This window comes from Mobula hypostoma, chromosome 4 (assembly GCF_963921235.1).
Source record: "Mobula hypostoma chromosome 4, sMobHyp1.1, whole genome shotgun sequence".
NCBI lineage: Eukaryota > Metazoa > Chordata > Chondrichthyes > Myliobatiformes > Myliobatidae > Mobula > Mobula hypostoma.
In genome coordinates, this window is record NC_086100.1 from 50811542 (window position 1) to 50832505 (window position 20964).

At 39.9% G+C, this 20964-nt stretch overlaps 1 protein-coding gene across 1 annotated transcript in view; it reads right to left on the minus strand.

The window, feature by feature from the left end:
• Positions 1 to 20964, minus strand: part of si:ch211-51h4.2 (uncharacterized) — a 435103-nt gene that overhangs the window by 396272 nt on the left and 17867 nt on the right. The window contains exon 2 of the mRNA XM_063045772.1: positions 7744 to 7785. Coding sequence (XP_062901842.1) covers positions 7744 to 7785 — 42 coding nt within the window. The remainder of the gene's footprint in view (positions 1 to 7743; positions 7786 to 20964) is intronic.

Below are 20964 nucleotides of genomic sequence, written 5' to 3' on the forward strand. Positions count from 1 at the left end.
TTTCCAGCATCTGCAGACTTCTTCATGTTTTCATTTTTAAATTCACTACTGCGAAGCCTCTTCCAGTGATGCCTACCCTGAAGAAGTTTAAATCTTCTCTTCAACGTTGAGTCCTGACGAAGGGTCTCGGCTCGAAAAGTCAACTGTACTTCTTCCTATAGATGCTGCCTGGCCTGCCGTGTTCCACCAACATTTTGTGTGTGTCACTGTGCATGTTTGTAGCCTTCTGCTGCTGTAGCTCATCCTCTTCAGGTCTGATGTGTTGTGCATTCAGAAATGCTCTTCTGCACACCATTGTGGTAATGCATGGTTATCTGAGTTACTGTCAGCTTCCTATCAGGATGAAGCAGTCTGGCCATTCTCCTCTGACCTCTCTCATTAACAAGGCATTTTCACCCACAGAACTGCTACTCACTGGATGATGCTTGTTTCTCGTGCCATTCTCTGTAAACTCTGTAAATTGTGTGTTAAAATCCCAGATCAGCAGTTTCTGAGATAATCAAACCACTCCAGCTAGCACCAACAGTAAAGTCACTTAGATCACGTTTCTTCCCCATTCTGAAGTTTGGCCTGAACAATAACTGAACCACTTCAACATGTCCTGCATGCTTTCTGTGCACTGAGTTGCTACCACATGATTGGCTAATTAGATATTTGCATTAACAAGGTATACAGGTGCACCGAACAAAGTGGCTACTGAGTGTATATTTAAATTGAACTTTACAACTTTTTAAGTCTAACTATTGTGTTTTGAAACAGGTCTGGTTATTAACCACTGCCATCATTACCAATAGCTTCCTATTTGTCAATTTACTGGCGCAAATGACCAAATTAATTTGTTAATAGATCTGAACCAACCTAGCCATTTGAGTTATCTGCGTCATTCAAGTTATGGCAATTTATTCAACACAATGTAGAACAACTTCAATATATTTTATACCAGGGCCATCAAAATTATTCTTGTTGTTTTCATTTCTTATATATGCCCAGGTCATTAAAGTTATCGTTCTTTGATTTTTGATATAAATATTGTTTATTTCTCCAATAAGTGACTTTCAAACTTTTTCAGTTGATCCATTTTACCCAAATGGCTTACTTAAAACAAACCCAAAAAATAATAACTAAATATAAATTTATTTGTGGGTTCAATCAAACAATTGAAATAAGCAAGAACTATCAATCATACTATTTTCATTGAAAGTAATGACACTTATAAGCCGTGATAGGCTTTGAAATCAAAGGCTATGCTCTACTGGAACAGCAATTGAGATGATACACAACAACAATCTTGTGCTGGGTCAAGTCATGTGTAAAGTCAATTTTGCAACATATTTTTCAACCCTCTTACCCAAAGCCTGCATTTCCCACATCATAAATATATCATTCCGGATTCCTAGCGCCATAATTGTGTTCATTTTCCTCACAGAGAGTCAATTTGTCTCATGCACATTGTTGGTCATCCTGTTACAGGAAAGATTTTATTAAACTAGAAAGAGTGTAGAAAAGATGTTGCCCAGTTTTGGGAGCCCGAGTTACAAGGAGAATTTGCATAGACTAGGTCTCAATTTAGTTCGGAATGCTGATGTTTGCTTTATTATTTACACTGTTTGATTTTTTTTCTCTGTGGGCGTTTGCTGTTGGTCCTTTTTTAAAATTGAGTTCTTTCAGGTTTCTTGTTTGGCTACATTATTAGATATATAAATTTGATAATAAAATCTTCAACATTTTCATATGATGTAATTTGACCTTTTCCAAATCCTTTTTACTAACTTAGAATATATGAATAGAGGAGCGGAGTTGATGACATTAATGAATGTATTCGATCTAATATATTGGTTCAGCTCTATTTTGTTCTGTTTGTTTTTTTTTTGGGTTTAGTAACTTAGCTTTTTTTTAGTTGTTTTGTTTTTGGGGTTTTTCTTTGTGATATCCTTTTCTTTTTATTTCTTTTTTCTTCATGATTAATTATATTATGAGTTTGGAAGTCTATTACACTTATACTATTTGTAGTTTCTCTTGTATATGCTTATCACCAATAATGTAATTCCACTCTCTTTGTATCACTATTGTTATTATGTTTATGAAATTGAAAACTAATAAAAAGATTAAAAAAGAAAGAAAAAGAAAGATAATAAAATGTACTTTGAACTTTACTCCCTGGAAAGTAGGAGATCAAAGTGTATCAAAGCCGAAGTTGAGTCAGTGGCCACTTTATTAGGTATACCCTTCTAGTAACTGGGTAGGACCTCTGTCACCACCACTGCCACCAGAACAGTCCGAATTCTTCATGGCATGGATTCAACAAGGTAGTGGAAGCATTCCTTAGAGATTCTGGTCCATGTTGACACAATAGCATCACGCAATTGCTACAGATTTGTATACTTTGATAATAAATGAACTTTTGAACTTTGATAAAAGTTTCCACCTTCATTGCCATAAGCATTGCAGTTTACCTTAAATAATCCATTCCCAAACTGTACCTAACTTGTACAGTTTTAATTCTGCCCATTTTAAGATGCCACCCGATGTAAGCCTGTGCATCATTTTCTTCGGTTATTCCTCCACCTCATATCGCACCTCATACCTTCCCTCCTATTCCGTTCAAGTAGCTGAATCTTTGTACCTTAACAAATGCTTCCAGCCTTACAACTGGTGCTGCTGTAAACATTTACTCTGAATCTCATTATGCCTTAGGAGAAGGACATGCCAGTGGACAATTCCGGAAACTATGTGGGTTTCTCACCTCTTCAAAACTCTGATAAAGCATGGTGAACTATGAACCTTTATCCAGCCTTTCAATTACTGGCAATTGTTGTTTTCAACTACGTAGCTCACACTAATGGGAAGGATGAAATAACTAGTGGGAACAAACGAGATGCCTCCTTTGCAATGGCAGATCTTTATGGCCCTGTAGCACTCCAGTGTGATCAGGCTGCCAATACTTTTCAAATTCTTTAATGAAAGTCTGATGCATTAGAGGCCAAACAAACCTTATGGACTAAAGCACACTATGTGCAAGGCTATAAAGGATGACGGGTATAATCAAAAACTTCAACAAGGAAAATAGCAGCAACTGTATGATTTGCCAGAGACATAATCCTGTCAGACACTGCTGGTATCTGCCGCTACTGGGCCATCCCCCAGGAGGCTATTTGTACATCTCCAAATAGACTTTATGCAGTTACCTAAATGCACAGGCTGTGATTTTGCACACATTTCATTTATTATCTCTACAGGTAAAAGCTTATCCAACTCAGAGAAATGATGCTGCGACTATTGATAATTTTTATTATGAGAATTAATTCCAAGGTTTGGGATCCCCGAGAAAATATCAGGAGATAATGGTCCTCACTTTACTGGTAAAGTTATGAATTGATGAAATCCATATAGAACAGGCATCATTTCACCTGCCTGTAGCACCCTCAATGTTACAGGCCGCTGAAAGATAAGATGGGGCCCTGAACTGCAGGTTAGCTAAATTGTGCGACAAGACTGAGCTAAAGTGGCCAGAGGCGCTCCCACTGTCCCTCATGACAATGCACTGTGCTCCAAACTGCATAACAGGCTTAGCTCCACCTGAGATATTTATAGGATGTCCCATGCACTTGCCAGTCACCCCTCTCTTTTTAATTAAACAGACGGATATCTATATTATGAGTGGGAACATGTAGCATTATTGTATAGCACTAACATAAGCTCGTAACAGTTTCTATCAACAGGTACTTAAAGCCAAGAAGATAGTGCTGGCTGCAGAGTACCCCATTTACTAACCGGGAGACTGCATACTGATGAGAATCTACCGATGAAAGATCTGCCTGGAGCTCTGCTGGGAAGGACCATTCCAAGTGCTGCTAAATGCTTTAAAGGTCCAAGAAAGCTGACATGGATACATGGCTCGCACATTAAGCAGCGGTGCCACCAGTTCAGCGAACAAGTGGCCAGCAGAATGTTGAGGATAAGGACTGATGGACTCTTGATCTTTGCTATTTGCCATCTTAAGTAACCACAATGCATTACAAGTTTTGGGTAATCTGGACACCCGTTTGCAGAAGTATCTCACAATACTAATACTCCTAATACTTTTCTTTTCCTTAGTCATGAATATGTGTCATGTTCAAACCAGTTAGGTTGTTAGGTGTGCTCTAGAGGACTTAAATGTTTGTAAGGTGGATTGCCAATGTGGCCTATGCCCCTGAATCATAGTGAGTTTGATACTGTGTTTTATTTTGATCACAAATCTAAAATTGTAAAGGCAGCAGGAATCTGCAATGCCCATCAGAATGACTTTTGCCAATACAACCGTTTAGAGGGATGGAAGAACCTACTTCCAGTGACTGCATTATCCCCACTGCTCTGATAATAACGGTGAAGTACGTTATTGCAACCATCAAGGGACAGGAATAGATGTGGATAATAGTACGTGCGATGTCCATACTAGTGGTGACACTCCAAATCCCATTAACAGTACTTAATGCGTCTGCAGCCAATAGGTTTATCACTGACTGCCAGAGGTACCCCTTCTAAAATGAGACCTTAGCCCTGAACCAAGGCCATGGAGAGGGTGCTGTTACCTCCCCTACGTAGTACCATAGATGTACCACCTGCCCACTCTTCCCTCTACATCCTACTTTGTGTGGCTGCAAGAGAACATAGACAGAGACTATGGATTGAAGTGACATTCTAATGACTATGGAATCAGAATCAGATTTAATATCACCAGCATATGTCATGAAATTTGTTAACTTTATGGAAGCAGTACAATGAAATAATGATAAATGTAATAAAGAAAAAAAACTGAATTACAGCTAAGTACGAGGGATGATTGATAAGTTTGTGGCCTAAGGTAGAAGGAGATGAGATACAGATAGAAAGAAGGAGAAACAGCACTCGTTATATGCACACGCAGGTCAACTCTTTGAGTAATTATGCAGAAAGTTTGAAGTTAATAACTCATCTCCTTCTACCTTAGGCCACAAACTTATCAATCACCCCCGATGAGTTATTAATTGATGGCTTGTGATAGCATTATCATGGCATCAACATTGCTGAAGAAACTGGCTACAAACACAGCCTTACCACTACATCGCAAGAACCAGACTATCAATGACTTTCCTGCTGAAAAGATGGCAATCTGCACTACACGGCTCTCAAAATCAACCAGCACTTGACATTCTGTTGTCCATGAGAGGTGGCACTTGTGCCATTATTAGCCAGGAATGTTATATGTACGTCCCTGATATCAACAGCCAACTGTCCCTGATGAAACTGTCATGGAGTTTCAGAGACTCTGCGCTATTGAAATTCAGTAAGATTTAGTTGTCCTCGACAGGACCAGGAGGAAAGAGTACGGAAGTTGCGGTATTGCAAAGGTTTAAAACAACATCCAGGCAAGGATGACTGCGTTGGTGTGCAGTCAAATCCAGACATGCTGTAGTGTCGCCTGTTGCAGCCACCCAGGAGAGGTGAGGGCAGAGGCGGTGTCCATGCTGGCATCGGTGCAGGACCTACTCTCCAGTGTCTGCTGGGAAGTCAAGCTGGACTGTGTTTGTTTGCAGACTGCTGCGGACTTGTTCTTCCTGACAACATCCATGGACCCAGGGACTTGGGTTATATTCATTTTTTTGTGTGACTGTATGTTTAGGGCTATCTTATATGTGCTATATGTGCCTTATGCTGTGTATGACTATTGGTGTTGTGTTTTGCACCTTGGCCCTGGAGGAACACTGTTTCATTTGGCTGTATTCATGAGTATTCATGTATGGTTGAATGACAATTAAACCTGAACTTGAACAAGGGAGACCTTTGAAATGAGACTGCTGGAGCCAATCCTGATTACTGCAGAGTGACTGTGGCAGTGTGCAATCTAAGAACATAGCTTTGCTTTACGCAGTAGGAGGTGCTGGAGACTGACGAGACAGGAGTAACAGAAGAATGTGAAACACAGCCAACAACGAAGAGACAATTGCTTCCTAACTTCAAAATATCATCCGTTATCAGCTTGAAGCTTCAATTGACTTTTAACACCTCTGTTGCAAATTGATCTTGCAAGTAAAGAATTCCAAGTTATATACTTTACCAAATGGTCAATATCCACAACTGATAAGACAATTCTGTATAAAAATAGCAGTTTTCTGTACTGGCTTCGGAACAGTGTGGGTGACAAGGGCAATGTTGTTCTTGTGCACAAGTGAAACAAATTATGTTTGAGTCGTAAGAGTGCGTGCATTATTATCGGTGATGACACTAACAACTAGGTCTCCAAAATCTGTCTCAACACTAAGAGCTTGCTCTGCGATTTCATAATCATCTGAACATAGATTCTGTTCAACACATTTTTTTTTGACACCTCCAGGTGTTTAATACTAGCCTTCTGCCAGTAATGAGGTTCTTTGACCATGAAGGCCAATTGATATTGAGTGCTCCAGTCTTCAGTGACCCACCATACAAGGAAAGCATTTGCTGCAGGCAAAATTCAACACCTTATGATAAGGTAGATTCGCTTAAGTGTTACTCCAGAAGTGCAAGCCTGATCGTGGTTTGGATGAGTACTGTCAGAACCATTTATCTCATATACAATGGAAGCTGAAAGTACCCATTTATGCCTGGTTCTACCTCTACCTCTACCTCAAAACTTCAGTGGTAAAGCCTTCCCTGGTTTAATTTCACTTATTAGAAGAAATGCTCATGCAGAGAATTTCTTCCCCACACTAACCTCATTAACTTTTTTTTCCAAAGCAATTACTTTAAATAAATCCTGATAGACTACAGGCAGCTATTAAATAATTTACTACATGAATCATCGGGTAAATAAATCTGCCACCTTTTGGTTTTGATGAATAATTAAATCAGTGAATATATGAAATAAATTCTAAATCGGTTTGAATAAATAAATAGCTCCTGGTTAAGAATAAAATTTAAGTACATAGTCAATTAGACATTTGTATGCACTGAATAAAATTAACAACTTGATATCATGCCAAAATGAAAACACCATGCAGGGCAGCAAATATACGCATCCAGTTAACTTTTTCATTTTATAATGTTACAAACTTTGCGGCTCGCCCACAATACTGTACTCATATTAATGTATAGTTTCGTTACCAGAGGCCATTAGGTTCCACTCAAATCGTTACCTTATTTTTCATTGTACTCCTGAAGTTCCTGCCATTTGTTATACTGCTGCTTTTGTGTTTGCCAGTTTCTTCCTTATGGCACCGTCTATTGGCCATTACAGTTCTTGTCTCTTATAGTATTTACCACTGAAAATGGCCAACCACTCCACCAGTACTTCAGAAATATAAAATAAAGACACAGGGGAGTCTAGGGTTTAATGGGGAGTTCTGATGACCTAATATAATTTCACATAATGAAAGAGAGTTTAATTGAAACCATTGCCTGACCATACTTTGCATCTCTTGAATACTTGTTGGATTGCCATCGGCTGCACTAAATAATCCCAGCGTCTCTGTTGCTCTCTATTTATTTTTGAACACAGACCATTATAAATGCTGCGATTGTTCAGTGTCAATCACACAAGTTGATGCAGTTTGCTCACAGGTCTATTGGTTTTAATAACGATGATAGGAATATTTATACACAACACCACCACCTTGAAGTCAACTTAACAAAAGTACCCAAGATGTTTTCAGTTTTGTTTGAGATTCAAGACAAATACATAAAACAGTATTAGATGCAGGAATATACACTTCATTGATACTATAAGTGAAAATGAAGTAGACTTACCCAATATTCCAGTTCCTAAGATACAGGCAATAGAAATGAAATCTGAAGAAATGGAGTCAAAAACATTCATTCACTATGTCTTCAAATACAAACATTTTCCACATAAACAATATAACAAAAAATAAAAACAAGCAGAAACCGTAAGCAATATGCAAAGTTAATAGAAGTTCAATGGGCCATTTGCATGCAACTGTTTACTTGTGCTTGAGGACCAGAATTAGATTTTCCTTCTCCTCTTAACGAACAGATTTTCTCGTTGATATCTGTATGCATTGACTTCAGTCAGAATGAAGTCAATTACTGCAAAGACAGGAAAGCTGTCTGCTGCAGAGATTTCTTGAGGATTTAGCTGGAAGATGTGGCCTCGCATCAGTTTATGGTTATAAGCACAGAATTTAAATCACAACGTACATTCAGTGACCACTTTATTAGGTGCAGGAAGTGGTCACTGAGTGGATGTACATTCAGGGTCTGCTGCTGTAACCCATCCACTTCAACGTTCAACATGTATTGCATTCAGAGATACTTTTCTGCACACCACTGTTCTAACCCGCGGTTATTTCAGTTATTGTTGCCCTCCTGTCAGCTTGAACCAATTTGGCCATTCCCCTCTGATCTCTCTCATTAACATAGCATTTTAATCCATAGAACTGCTGCTCACTGGATGTTTCAATGTTTCAAACCATTCTCTGTAAACTCAAGAGATTGTTGTGCATGAAAATCCCAGGAGATCAGCAGTTTCTGAGATTCAATCCACCCTGTCTGGCACCAGCAATTATTCCACGGTCAACGTCACTTAGATCACATTTCCTCCCAATTCTGATGTTTGGTCTGAACAACAACTGAACCTCTTGACCATGTCTGCATGCTTCTATGCAATGAGTTGCTGCCACATGATTGGCTGATTAAATATTTGCATTAATGAGGTGTACAGCTATATCGAATAAAGTGGCCACTGAGTGTAAATGTGTTCTATTTAAGTACATGCGGATGTAGTTACTACTTCAGTTTCACTTCAAGAATAATCAGCTTTCAGTCTTGGAAACTAGTGCAACTTTACATTTTATCTAATGCAAACACGTGAAAATCTGAAGATGCTGGAAATTTAAGCAATTTCTCCCTGGAGAAAGCAAGTAAATATTAACTTCAATCAGCATCTTGCCCTTAGTCTGTTTTGCTATCCATGCAGAACAATTATTGAGCAAGTTCCCAGAGTGTATTATTTGAGGAGAACACTGGCTGCAGAATCTGGAACACACTATTATCAAAGTGCCCGGAATTGTTAGATTTCTACTCATCGCTCCCATTTAATGTCCGCGAGATATTACACCTGGGAGCAGTAACTGCAATATATCTGAAAGGACTCGGCAGAAATTCTCAGCAGGCAAGTGTGAAGTTCTATGGCATGTTTCCTGAGAGGAAGCTGCTGCTATTATTCTCATTGTTATGGATATTGAGCAAACCTTCAAGCTTTCAGAAACTTGACATTGAATTGAAATGATTATTCTTATTTTAAACACAAATTCTTAAACATCCCCAAAACCCCCAAGTGATCAACAGACATCTGATATGCTCCATTTCACTACTTTTGTGATCCATATTATACTTTGCATATTCTTAAAAGTCTTGTATCCAATTGCTCTAAATAAACTTAAGTACAAGGTATATTCTATGATGGGAACCTGAATTTATATTAAGTGTGACATTACAGGTTCTTCCAGAGTAATTTCGTCAAAACAATATGTTAATTCTGTTTTTCTTGTAATTTGAAGTTGGTGTTTCTCTACTTAAAGAACATCTTTATTTGTCAAATGCACTAACCCTAACCTTATGTCTTTGAAATGTGGGAGGAAACCAGAGCACATGGAGGAAATCCACATGATCATAAGGAGAATGTACAAATTCCGCACAGACAGCAGAGGAACTGTAATAGCACGATGCTTGCCCCCACAGTAACATGCTGCTCCTCATGTGGGAATGAGAACTCCGAAGCTCCCATTCACATTCCCCTTTACTGCCTCTTTTTCTCGCCCCCTCCTTCTAAAGTCATCACTTAAAACCAGCGTCAGGATAGGGCACACAAATTAAGCAAGTTGCATTTGATTCAATGGTCTGGAGCACACTGCAGAACGAGAATCCTACTTAGTATAACACTTAGAACTCATGCACGTCTTTCAAAAAACTAGTCACGATAAATTGACTTTCACTATTAACTTCTTTCTGACCCAGATTTAAAATGTGTGAAATACTACTCACATTACACTAAAATTGTGGCTAACTTGCCACACAGAAGGTGTAAGGTGAAAGGCATACATTCATCAATTGCAGGTTACTAGGAGGTTGTTGGATTTGGGAGGTGGAGAGCAGGGATGACATGCATTCTTGCTACTTTTTGCCTTGTAATAGGGAATAATGAAATGGTTCTGTAGCACTGGACTTCTCCATGAGATAAAGAGGGACTCTGCAGAGCTGGTACCAGTCAAGATAACCTGAAACCAGTTCTAACCGATCCCAATCACAAGTCACAGGCTAAGGTAAACTATCATGAACACATGCCTGGCTACCAGACTAAAAGCACAAACTCCAGGATGGGTGTTTGTCATTGCACAAACAAGAAAAATGACGGAACTGCACAGGGCTTATGTAGCACATCAGGTGCTCAAGCCTGAAGGCTCACGTAACACACAGGCCCCGAGGACTGGCACTGCAAGAGGCTTACCTCACTCTATCTGTACATTGCACAAGTGGAATAGTACTTAATAGTAGTGCGTGGGGCATGGGTTTCATGACTTATTTTACACATTGTTTTTGACTTGGTATTTAGTGCATCTTTGTTTTGCTCATCGCTTATCATACTCTCGTGAAATACCCTGCAAGCAACTTGGAAGTATTCCTTATCTCTCAATGATCAGAATCCTTGAAACCTTATCTTTCCCTTCACTGTACTCTGAATAAAATACTTAAGACTATTATGTACACTAATGTGTACAGTTCTGGTCACCACAATACAGAAAGGACGCAGTGGCAGTGAACAGAGTGCAGAAGATTTTATCAAGATGTCGCATGGAATGGAGAGCTATATTTACAAAGAACGATTGGATAGGTCCAGGGTTATTCTCACTGTTTTTTTAGAGGATGAGGTCGTATAGAGGTTGACAAAATTATGAGGGATATTGATAGGATAGAAACCCTAAATCTTTTTTTCAGGGTTTACCACTAGACCAGGCAGCTCACTTCATACACTCAGCACTCGGTGTACAAAACCTATCTCTGACACCCCCTTATACATTCCTTCAATCACCTTAAAATTATGTCCTCTTGTATTAGCCATTGCCACCCTGGGAAAAAGGCACCGTCCACTGTATCTATGCATCTTATCACCTTATACATCTCTGCCTAGTCACCTTTCATCCTCCTTTGCTCCATAGAGAAAAGCCCAAGCTCACTCAACCTTTACTCATAAGAAATGCTCTCTAAACTAGGCAGCATCTTAGTCAATCTCTGAAGCCTCCCTAAAATGTTCACATTCATCCCACAATGAGGAAACCAGAATTGAATACAATACTCCACCAAATGTGGTCTAACCAGAGTTTTACAGAGCTGCAACATTACATTGCATCTCTTGAACTCAATTGCCCAACTAAGGAAGAGCAACCCACCATACACTTTCTGAACTACTACATCACCTTGTGTGCAAATTGAGAGATCTATGGGTGTTCACCCCACTATCCCCACATTCCTCCACACTGCTAAGAATACTGCCATTATCCTTGTACTCTGACCTGAAGTTTGAACTTCCAAAGTGCATCACTTCACACAAATCTGCCACCCCTCAGCCCAGCTCAGCATCCTGTCAATGACCTACCACAACTTTCTACACTATCCACAATAGCACAGAACTTCGTGTCATCTGCAAACATGATAAGCTATCTTCCGCTTGCTCAACCAAGTCACTTTTAAAAATCTCTATGAGCAGGGGTCTCAAAATAGTCTCCATCTACTATCACCCTCTGCCTTCTGTGGGCAAGTCAATTTTGAATATAGGAGGCCAAGTCTTCCTTGATCCCATGCTTCCCAACTTGCTGAATGGGGAACCTTATGAATGCCTTATGAAATTCCATATATATGGCATCTAATGTTGTGTCCTCAATTTGGATTGTCACTTTCTGGAAGAATTCAATCAGGCTGATAAGGCATGACCTATCTCTCACACAGCCATGCCAACTATCCCCAGACTATGCTTCTCCAAATGCTTGTAAATCAGTCTCTAAGAATCTGCTCGGTCCACATCCAACATAAGACTTAATGTAAGAGCTTTGACCAGTGGCCAAACCAGACACTGGAAATTTTGAGAGGAGGGGACTTCACTCAGGTCCACCGCCAAGTTCAAAAGGCAGCAGTGGGTCACTAGAGTGAAAAAGAGCTTTGACCAGTGACTAGTCGGCGATTGGGATTGGTGAGCAAGAGCAAGTTAAAGGAATGCAGTGGCCATCATCAGAGTGGTCATCCAGAGGCTTTAGCTCTTTGAGGCTTCCATGAAGAGAGGCTTCAGTCAGAGAAAGCAATGGAAAGAAAAGCTTAACTTAAGTTGTGTTTTCTCCATCCCTTCTTTATAACTGCTCAGCTAGGATAGTAGAGATGCCAGGCAGGATAATGGAATGTTCCTTTTGTGGGATGTGGGAAGGCAAGAAGACCTCCACTGTCCCTGACTACAACTGCGAGAAGTGCATCCAGCTGCAGCTCCTAACATTTTGCATTAAGGATCTGGAAATAAATGAACTCTGGATCTTTCGAGAGGCTGCAGGAACCTATAGAGAGGTAATTACACCCAAAGTACAGGATACAGGAAACTAGGTAACAGTCGGGAAGGGAAAAGGGGTTAAAAGCCAGTGCAGAGCACCCTATGGCCATCCCCCTAAACAACAGGTATATCACTTTGGATACTGTCGAGGGGGATGACCTAACAGTGGAAAGTCACAGTGGTCAGGTCTCAAGCACTGAGCCTGCCTCTGTGACTCAGGAGGGAAGGGGGGAGAAGTACGCACGCTGTGGTGATATGTATTTATTAGGTAGGGGAATGGACATGAGGTTCTGTAGGCGGGAACGAGATTTCTGGATGGTATGTTGCCTCCTGGGTGCCAGGGTCCGGGATATCTCAGATCGATTCCTCAGCATTCTGGAGTGGGAGGGTGAACAGGATGGTCTCTGTAGGTACCAATGACATGGGTAGGACGAGTGACTACATTCTGCACAGGGAGTTCAGAGAGTTAGCTATCAAGTTAAAGTATAGGGTTGTGATCTCAGGATTGCTACCTGTGCCATGTTCTAGTGAGGCCAGAACTAGGAAGATTATAGTTTAATATGTGGCTAAGAAATTGGTGTAGGAGGGAGGGCATAAGATTTTTGGATCACTGGGCTCTCTTCCAGGGAAGGTGGGACCTGTGCAAATGGGACAGTTTGCAATGAAATAGAGGGGGACTAATATCCCATCAGGAAGGTTTGTTAATACTGCACGACACGGTGGGGGTTTAAACTAGAGTTGCAGGAGGATGGGAACCAGAGTGCCAGAACAGTTAGTGGAAAGGTTACAGGAAGCAGATGTTGGTAAGACCACAGACAAAGTTAGAAATCAGAAGGTTGAGCATGGTGGGACTGGTGTCCCGAGCTGCATATATTTCGACGCAAAAAGTATCTGAAGAAAGGCAGATAATAGTGCTGAAGATGAGGTAGCTGGTTTACAAATAGAGGCAAACATGAGGAAATCTGCAGATGCTGGCAATTCAAGCAACACACATCAAAGTTGCTGGTGAACACAGCAGGCCAGGCAGCATCTCTAGGAAGAGGTACAGTCGACGTTTTGGGCCGAGACCCTTCGTCAGGACTAACTGGAAGAAGAAACGTCGACTGTACCTCTTCTTAGAGATGTTGCCTGGCCTGCTGCGTTCACCAGCAACTTTGATGTGTGTTACAAACAGAGGCAATGTGTAGTGAGGAGAGCTGCTGATACAGCAAAATTGCAGTGAACAAGATGAGTTGCAATGTAAAAGGTGGAAAAAAATTGAAAAGGACTGAAGATGTTAAATTTGAACACACGCAGTAATGGAATAAGGTCAATAAACTTGTAGCACAGTTGAAGATTGGCAGGTATGATGTAGGTATCACTGAATTAAGGATGAAAGATTATAGCTGGGAGCTTAATGATCAAGGATATACATTATATAGAAAGGACAGGCAGGAAGGCAGAACGGGTAGCACTGCTCTGTTGGTTAAATATGAAATCAAATCATTAGAAAGAGATGACATAGGATCAGAAGATGTTGAATCTTTGTGGATAGAGCTAAGGAACTGCAAGGGTAAACAGACCCTGATGGGAGTTGTATACAGACCCCCAAACAGTAGTAAGGATGTGGTCTGCAAATTACAATGGGAGATAGAAAATGCATGCCAAAAGGGCAATGTTACAATAGTCATGGAGGATGTCAATATGCAGGTAGATTGGGAAAATCAGGTTGGTGCCAGATTCCCAGAGGGGGAATTTCTAGAATGCCTATGAGATGGCTTTTTAGAGCAGCTCATGATTAAGCCTGGTAGGGGATCAGCTATTCCTTTGGGATCAATAAAGTGTCTATCTATCTATGCCACACTCCAGTGAGAGTAAGTTTTGGCAGAAGAATGTGTGGCTGAGGTAATGGTACAGGGGGCAGGGGTTCAGATTTATGGATCATTGGGATCTTGTCTGGGGAAAGTAAGACATGTGCAAAAAGGAACGGCTACACCTGAACCTTACGGGCAGGTTTGTTAGAGCTGTTCAGAAGCGTTTAAACTAACTTGCCAGGGGGATGGGAACCAGAGTGATAATGCTGAGGATGAGGTAGTTGGTTTACAAACAGAGGCAGTGTGTAGTGAGACTGCTAGCAAGGACAGGCTGATGGTAGGACCAATTTGCAGTCAACAGGATAAGTTGCAATGTAAAAGGCAGACACAATCGAAAAGGGTGAATACAGAACTGAAGGTGTAATATTTGAATGCAGTACACGGAATACGGTTGAGGAACTTGTGTACAGTTGCAGGTTGGCATTGTGTGCATCACTGATTCATGGCTGAAAGATTATAGCTGGAAGCTTAATGTCCAGGACAGGCAGGTAGACAAAGGGAGTGGTGTGGCTTTATTGGTAAAAAATGAAATCAAATAATTAGGAAGAGGTGACATAGGGTCGGAAGGTGTTGATTCACTGTGGATAGAGCTAAGGAACTGCAAAGGTAAAAAGACCCTGGTGGGAGTTGTATAGAGACCCCCAAACAGCGGCAAAGGTGTAGTCTACAAATTGCAATGGGAATTAGAAAATGCACACCATAAAGGCTGTGTTATGATAGTCATGGGGGATTTCAATACGCAGGTAGATTGGGAAAAAGCAGGGTGGTGTGGGATCCCACAAGGGTGAATTTCTAGAATGGCTACAAGATGTCATTATAATGCAGCTCATGGTTGAGCCCACTAGCGGATCAGCTATTTTAAGCTGGGTATTATGTAATGAACCGGAATTGATTAAGGTAAAGGAACCCTTAGGGACAAGTGATCATAATATGATAGTACTCACTGTGTAATTTGAGAAAGAGGAGCTAAAGTCAGATATATCAGTACTATAGTGGAGAAAAAGTAATTGGAGAGACATGATAAAGGATCTGGCCAAAACTGATTGGGGGGAAAAAGAAAACATTGGCAGGGATGACAGCAGAGCAGTAATGGCTGGAACTTCTGGGAGCAATTCGAAAGGCACAGGGTACAGGATATGCAAGTACCAAAGAGCAGCAGAAGTATTCTAAAGGAAAGACAACACAACCGTGCTGACAAGAAAAGTTAAGGCCAAGAGAGGGCATATAATAGAGCAAACATTAGTGGGAAGTTAGAGGATTGGGAAGCTTTTAAAACCCAACAGAAGGCACTAAAATGTCATAAAGAAGGAATAGCTGGAATATGAAAGTAAGCTAGCCAGTAATATTAAAACGGATCCCAAACATTTCTTCAGATACGTAAAGTGCAAAAGACAGGCAAGAGTGGGTATCAGACCACTAGAAAACGATGCTGGAGAGGTAGTAATGGGGGACAAGGAAATGGCCAATGAACCGAATAAGTATTATGCATCAGTCTTCACTGTGGAAAACACTAGCAATATAGTGCAAGTCTAGATGCCAGGAGTTATGAAGTGTGTGAAGTTACCATAACTAGAGAGAAAGTTCTTGGGAAACTGGGAAGACTAAAGGCAGATAAGTCACCTGGACCAGATGATATACACCCTAGGGTTCTGAAAGGGGTGGCTATAAAGATTGTGGAGGTATTAGTAATGATCTTTCAAGAATCAATTGATTCTGGAATGGTTCCAGAGGACTGGAAAACTGCAACTGTCACTCCACCCTTCAAGAAGGGAGAGAGGCAGAAGAAAGGAAACTATAAGCCAGTTAGTCTGCCCTCAGTAGTTGGGAAGATGTTGTAGTCGATAGTTAAGGATGTGAATTTGGGGTACTTGGAGGCATATGATAAAATAGGCCATAGTCAGATTGACTTCCTTAAGGGAAAATCTTGCCTGACAAATTTGTTAGGAATCTTTGAAGAAATTACAAACAGGATAAACAAAGGAGAATCGGTGGATGTTGTGTACTTGGATTTTCAGAAGGCCTTTGACAAAGTGCCACGCATGAGACTGCTTAACAAGTGAAGAGCCTCTGGCATTACAGGAAAAATACGAGCTTGGATAAAGCATTGGCTGACTGGCAGGAGGCAAATAGTAGGAATAAAGGGGACATTTCTAGATGGCTGCTGATGACTAGCGGTGTTCCACAGGTGACTGTGTTGGGATCACTTCATTTTATGTTATATGTCAATGACTTGGATGGTGGAATTAGTGGCTTTTTTGTCAAGTTTGTGGACGATATGAAGACAGATGGAGGGGTAGGTAGTTTTGAGGAGGTAGAGAGGCTACAGACGGACTTAGATTAGGAAAATGGGCAAAGAAGTGGCAGCTGGTATACAGAATGAAGTGTATGGTCATGCACTTTGAGAGAAGAAATAAAGGGTCGATTATTTTCTAATTGGAGAGAAAATTCAAAAGCCTGAGAGGGAAAGGGACTTCGAGTCCTCATGCAGGATTCTTGAAAGGTTAATTAACAGGTTGAGTCAGTTGTGAGGAAGATAAATGCGATGTTATCATTCATTTCGAGAAGATTAGAATATAAAAACAGGAGTGTAATGTTTACAAGGATGTAATAAAGCGAAGAGGATTTGTAAAGCACTGGTGAGGGCTCACTTGGAGTATTGAGAGCAATTTTGGGCCCCTTATCTTAGAAAAGATGTGCTGACATTGGAGAGGGTTCAAACGAGGTTCACAAAAATGATTCCAGGAATGAAGTCCTGTCATATGAGGAGCATTTGATGGCTCTGGGCCACTACTCACTGGAATTCAGAAGAATGAAGGGTCGCCTCATTGAACCCTATTGAATGTTGAAAAGCCTCAAAGTGGATATAGAGAGGATGTTTCCCATGGTGGGGGAGTCTCTGTCCAGAAGAGGCATTCTCTTAGGATAGAGATGAAGAGGAATTTCTTTAGTCAGAGAATGGTGAATGTGTGGAATTCATTGCCACAGGTGGCTGTATAGGCCAAGTCATTTGGTATATTTAAGGCAAAGGTTGATACTTTTCTTGATTGGTCAGGGTATGAAGAGATACAAGGAGATGGCAGGAGATTGGGGCTGAAAGGGAAAATAGATCAGCAATGATGAAGTGGCAGAGCAGACTTGATGAGCGAACTAGCCTAATTCTGCTCCTATATCTTATGGATTTGGTTTTCAATTAAAATTCCAGTGCTCATTTTAGAATTTCTCTCAATAGCTCTCCTCTTCTCTACCTATTGAAATGCTCCTTAAAAGATGTCCTTTCCAAGCTTTGGTCATCTTCTACAACATCCTTTTTTGTGCTTTCATGTCAAGCTTTAGGTTGATAAAGTTGCATGAAGCATTTTGAGCCACATGCTATGATAAAGGCAATATTAATTCATGCTGAATAAAAATTAAAATTGTAGGTCCTGGAAATTTCAAAATCAGAGTATGCTGGAAATGCTCAGGAGTCAGAAGTGAAAAAGAAGTGAAAAAGAAGTGAAAAAAGTCAAAAGGCCTTTCTGATTTGAGACTTTTGTTTCAAAGCAGGTGCTTCAAACTGAGTTAAGCCAGAAGAATAGCCATGGAAAATCTGTGCAGTGTTGAACTGGGTCCTTATTGTCTCAATACCATCCTAACCCTGCAGTGATGAGCAGCCCAACCACTCAGAGACTGTCGCTAAATACGGTCCATAAACAGGGAAACTACAACTTTCATGAAACACAGGAGAATCTTCAGAGTGGGAAAGTGAAGGCTGTAAAATTTTCATTGACATCCTCCAATCATGTTGGCATTGTGCAATAACTAGCATGAGCCCCAAAGTATTTCGTCTGACAGCACTATCAGGAACACATGATCTTTATTACCTGTGGCATCACTTAAAAAATAGTATATAATGAATGGTAAACTTGTGAGCAATAATTTATCAGCGTACCAGAGAATGCTTTGAAACGAAAATAAGTGGCTCTTACTGATCCCAACAACGACAGCTTAATGGAGTAAGATACTTGTCCAAAAGTGAGGAAGGCATGTGAAAGTGTTCTACCTTTGGCATGGAGAAATTCTCAGACAGAATGGAACTACAAAACTCTTGCAAGGTAATGTTACCTGTTACAAAATAGGAGTCAGGATTATGTGATAAGATGATTTAGTCAATGGGTTAAATGACTGAGACCAAAGCAATTGCATACAGTGCCCTGACAGGAATATTATTATTATAAGTATGGTGAAGTAGGTTAATTCAATGTTTTTCTTAATTTCTGGTTTTTCGCCTCAATCGTCTTCAAACAATTCCTGAATATACTCAGTCCATCTGTTAATAATCTCATCTTTTTCCATGATAATGGTACCGTCCTTTGCTTTCAAACATCCACCTGAAGAACAGAGGAGCTTTTTACCAGTGATATTCTTGATTTTTGGACTGAGTATATTCAGGAATTGTTTGAAGACGATCGAGGCGAAAAACCAGAAATTAAGAAAAACATTGAAGGTCCAAGTATTTTAAAATCTGAAGTTTGTAATGCAATAAATAAGATGAAGAAAGGAAAGGCAGCAGGTCCTGATGAATTAGTAATAGAACAAATTATTGCCCTTGAAGATTATGGAATTGGAAAATTTACTGATTTAATCAATGACATTTATGAGACTGAAATAATACCAGAAGAGATGAAAAAAATCAGTATTTACCACTCTCCCTAAGAAAGCTGGAACAATAGAATGTGAATTACATAGGACCATAAGTTTAATGAGTCATATAACCAAGATACTTCTAAGAATTTTGATGACGAGGTAAAAGTAAGATACAAGCTGAAATAGGCAAAAAAAAGTGGTTTTGTGAAGGACAAAGGTACAAGGAACACAATATTGATGTTAAGGATACTATCAGAATGAGCTATTCAAGTGCAAAAGGATTTCTTTGTTTGTTTTATCGACTACACAAAAGCATTTAATAAAGTGAAGCACAATAAGTTATTTGAAATATTACAGAAAATTCTGGATCTAGATTCGAAAGACCTCCGCCTAATCAGAAATCTGTACTGGGAAGAAAATGCCACTGTAAGAACAGATGGAGAAGTGAGTCAGTTTACGAAAATCAAGAGAGACATTAGACAAGGGTGTGTTTTCTCCCCTGATTTATTTAATGTGTACAGAGAAATAATATCACAAAAATAAGAGACATTTTGGGAATCAAAGTTGGCGGTGAAAACATCAATAATTTCAGATATGCAGATGACACTGCGTTAATTGCAAGTACGGAGGAAGAACTACACAACTTAATTGATATAATTGTTGAAGAAAGTGCAAAAATGGGTCTATCTATCAATTGCAAAAAGACAGAATGTATGGTGATATCCAAAAAGAAGGAGAATCCTATCTGCAGGCTGTGAATAAATGGGGAAGACATAAAACAAGTACAGAACTTTTGCTACTTAGGAAGCTGGGTGACATCAGATGGCAGGTGTGACTTGGACATCAAAAGAAGAATAGGGATGGCAAAAGACACCTTTACGAGAATGAAGAGTATACCGACCAATACTAAACTAGGCATGACAACCCGCCTCAGAGTACTGAAATGTTACGTTTATCCAGTTATGTTATATGGCACAGAATGTTGGACAATATCTAGCAACATGAGGAAACAAATTGTAGCAGCAGAGATGTAGTTTTTGAGGAGGATACAAGGAATATCATGGACGAAATGAATATCTAACGAGGATGTCATGAACAGAGCAAACACAAAAAGAGAACTAATGTATGAGATCATGAAAAGGCAACGTAACTTCAGTGGACATGTGATTAGGAAAGATGAGTTAGAATGCACGGTAATTATGGGAAAGATTGAGGGGAAGAAAGCAAGAGGACGACAAAAACAAATGATGATGGAGACAGCAGCCAGAGAATTGGAAATGAATACCAATGAATTGACCCACTTGACCTGAAACAGGAGTGTGTGGGCCAAGGCAGTGAAAGCTCAAACTGGGCATGGCACCCGATGATGATGATGATGATGAAGGTGGTTATCAGCTCATTTGAAAATGATACAAAAATAGATAATGGCAAGATTCTGTATACAGTTGTGTATTCTGCATTCTGTTATTGTTATTGCCTTTGTATTACTTCAATGTACTTATGTTTGGAATGATATGTCTGAATGGTAAGCAAATTGAAGTCTTCCACTACATCTGAGTGATGTGACAATAATAAAACAATTTTAATGTAATATCCAACTGGATTGCCCAGCACCACTGAGAAAGAGCCGATGCCACAAGTAAAAAATTTAGTAATGCACTGAACATGTCACAATTGTATTCGGCACTCAGTAAGAATCAATGAAAGAGAGTTGATATTTTGTTCAGTTCAAATTTATGTTATTATTTTCTTTAATCTGATTTTCCTGGAGATTAGCAAAATGTGGAAGTCTAAAACTATACTTAAAATTCAGGGAAAATTATGAAATCTAGCTCCGCAGTTTACTAAAATAACTAAGACAAAAGAAGAATGGCTTCTCAGAATTTAAAATCCAAGTAAATCAGCTGGGATTAACACAACAAGGCTCTGGAGCACTAAATAACT